The sequence below is a fragment of the Agrilus planipennis genome, unplaced genomic scaffold (genome assembly GCF_000699045.2).
Source record: "Agrilus planipennis isolate EAB-ADULT unplaced genomic scaffold, Apla_2.0 scaffold579, whole genome shotgun sequence".
NCBI lineage: Eukaryota > Metazoa > Arthropoda > Insecta > Coleoptera > Buprestidae > Agrilus > Agrilus planipennis.
The window spans coordinates 4,490-6,788 of NW_020439241.1; the positions used below are offsets into that span (position 1 = coordinate 4,490).

Genomic DNA, 2,299 nt, shown 5'->3' on the forward strand with positions numbered 1-2,299 from the left:
CCTCTTGGCATTCCCGTGGCAATGCAATGAAGTGATACCCCTTTCTCACTCACAGAAAATTCTTGAACATTATTGATGTAAAAGCTGCAACCCTGTCAATAATGATACGTTTCGGGGTACCCAAACTTTCAAAAAATGCTATAATTGTATCTTCAGTAGATTATTTTGAAATAGCTCTCAAACAGCAATAGTTAGAGAACGCATCCATTACCACCAAAATTTGTGTACAACCTCCTGATTTTACTAATGGCCCTGCATGGTCGATATGCCAGGTTTTAAGTATATCGGATGGCTTTTCTCCTTTTTGCCATAATCCGGCACGTTTCCCTGTGTATGATTTCCTCAATACACAAGCTTGACAATTTCTGATGTATTTTTTAAAACATTTGCCCATTTTCGGCCAAAAGAGGTCTTCACGCATTTTTGCGATGCCTTTTTCCCAACCAATGTGTGACGAATTGTCATGATAAAGTTGCATGGTTTATAGACGGGTAGCCTCGGGAACGAAACACTTGGGGGAATTGTCCTTGGTTACAACAAGTCCGTTTTGTATTTGATAATCACCGTGATCACTAGGACGGTCAATTATGTTTTTGCAAAACTCATCTAGTTTTTGAAAGTCTTGCAACGTTTTACACTCGTCGTATTCTTCTCTCAGGACGCAAACATTTTTGATCGGATTTCGGCTAAGGTAATTCACATGAGCCATTCTGCCTGCCGGGCGGTATTCCTGAAGCTTAACCCACCATCTCGCTACTCATGGGTGTAAGTTTTTCTTAAGCGCAGTTGCCCGTACTGAATTGCAGTCACTATAAATCACAAAATGTACACCATAAAGGTATGCTCGGAAATACTCAACAGCATCCACTATAGCCAAGGTTTGTAATTCATATGAATGATACTTTGCTTTACTTTCGGTAGTTCTTCTACTGTAATAAGCAACCCGGTGAGTCACTCCATTTTCTCTTTGTAAGTGTGTTGCGCCGATGCCTACCGAAGTCGCGTCTGAATGTAATTCGCACTCTAATTTAGGATTGAAGATTTTTAGCGCTGGGTTCTCGGTTAATTTTTTTATGATAGATCGTCTCACTTTTTTACACTCGTCAGACCATTTGAAGACCTTGTTCCTCTTTAGTAAGGCAGTTACAGGTGCGGTTAGTGAAGAAAGCCCTTTGATGAACCGTCTGAAGTAACTCGCTAATCCCATGAACTGTCTAACACTTTTTACGTCCGTGGGCGGCGGAGCTGCTATTAAGACTTTTATCTTACGATCATTAGGACGTACTTGCCCTTTGCTAATGGTGATTCCAAGATTTTCAATTTCCGTAGTAAAGTAAGTACATTTCTCATAGTTTAACTGGAATCCAGCTACTGATAATGCGTTTAATACATTTTCTAATTTTAGCGTACCCTCTTCTATACATTCCGACGGAATTAATACATCATCTATATACACATTGGCCTGTGTTCCTTTTAATTCTCCAAGGGCCTTATCAATAGCTCGTTGGTAAATTATTGGTGAATTCACAAAATCAAATGGCATTCGGTTGTACTCATACAACCCGTCAGGAGTTATGAATGCTGTGTACTGCTTAGAATTTTCTTCGATTTCCATCTGGTAAAAGCCAGACTTCATGTCCAGAGTAGTGAAGTAACGTGCATGGCACAAGGCATCAATTTGGTCTTGAATAAGAGGTAGCGGGTAACGTTCCTTAAAAGCAAGTTTGTTAAGGTGTCTGTTCGGTTTTATCAAAGACTTTTACAACAAGCATAGCTAGATATAAAATTTTATTTTAGTTTGCAAATTTGTCACTTTTAATTCTAAGTTATTCATAGTCATGTTCGACCATTTGGGTCATTTTACAATTCAATTTGCAACCCTCATCTGGCTTTCCCAAATTAAGGCAGTTCAGTCGTCTCGTTCGCTATATCTATTATGTTACAAATACATTATATATTCATCAGTGAATTATGTATCAACTTTTAGCTATTTAGCTATATACTTACCATATTTATATAAACAGTTAATTCAGGCAAAAAAGAGAATATTTTTTGAGGAAATCCGTTTAAATAAGTAATTAAATGAAGTAAAAGTCTATAAATGAATATGAAGTCCAAACAAAAAATCTATTCATTATAAATGTGCAAATTATTAATTGCAATAAAAAATTAGTTGATTTTTACATTGGTGCCATTTTTACTAGTTGAGTATGGGTTTTAATCAAGCATCTGCAGATTTCATCTGGTATTCACCGTTCAAATTGTAACTGTTTCATTTTGCATTGTAAATAATTGTTGG

General features: G+C 37.0%; 1 protein-coding gene across 1 annotated transcript in view; it reads right to left on the reverse strand.

Annotated features, from left to right (window-relative positions):
- The window catches only part of LOC112905552, a 2,162-nt gene extending 1,453 nt beyond the window's left edge, over positions 1-709 (reverse strand). Inside the window, exon 1 of the mRNA XM_025978174.1 lies at positions 513-709. Coding sequence (XP_025833959.1) covers positions 513-709 — 197 coding nt within the window. The remainder of the gene's footprint in view (positions 1-512) is intronic.
- Between the last annotated feature and the right edge of the window lie 1,590 nt (positions 710-2,299).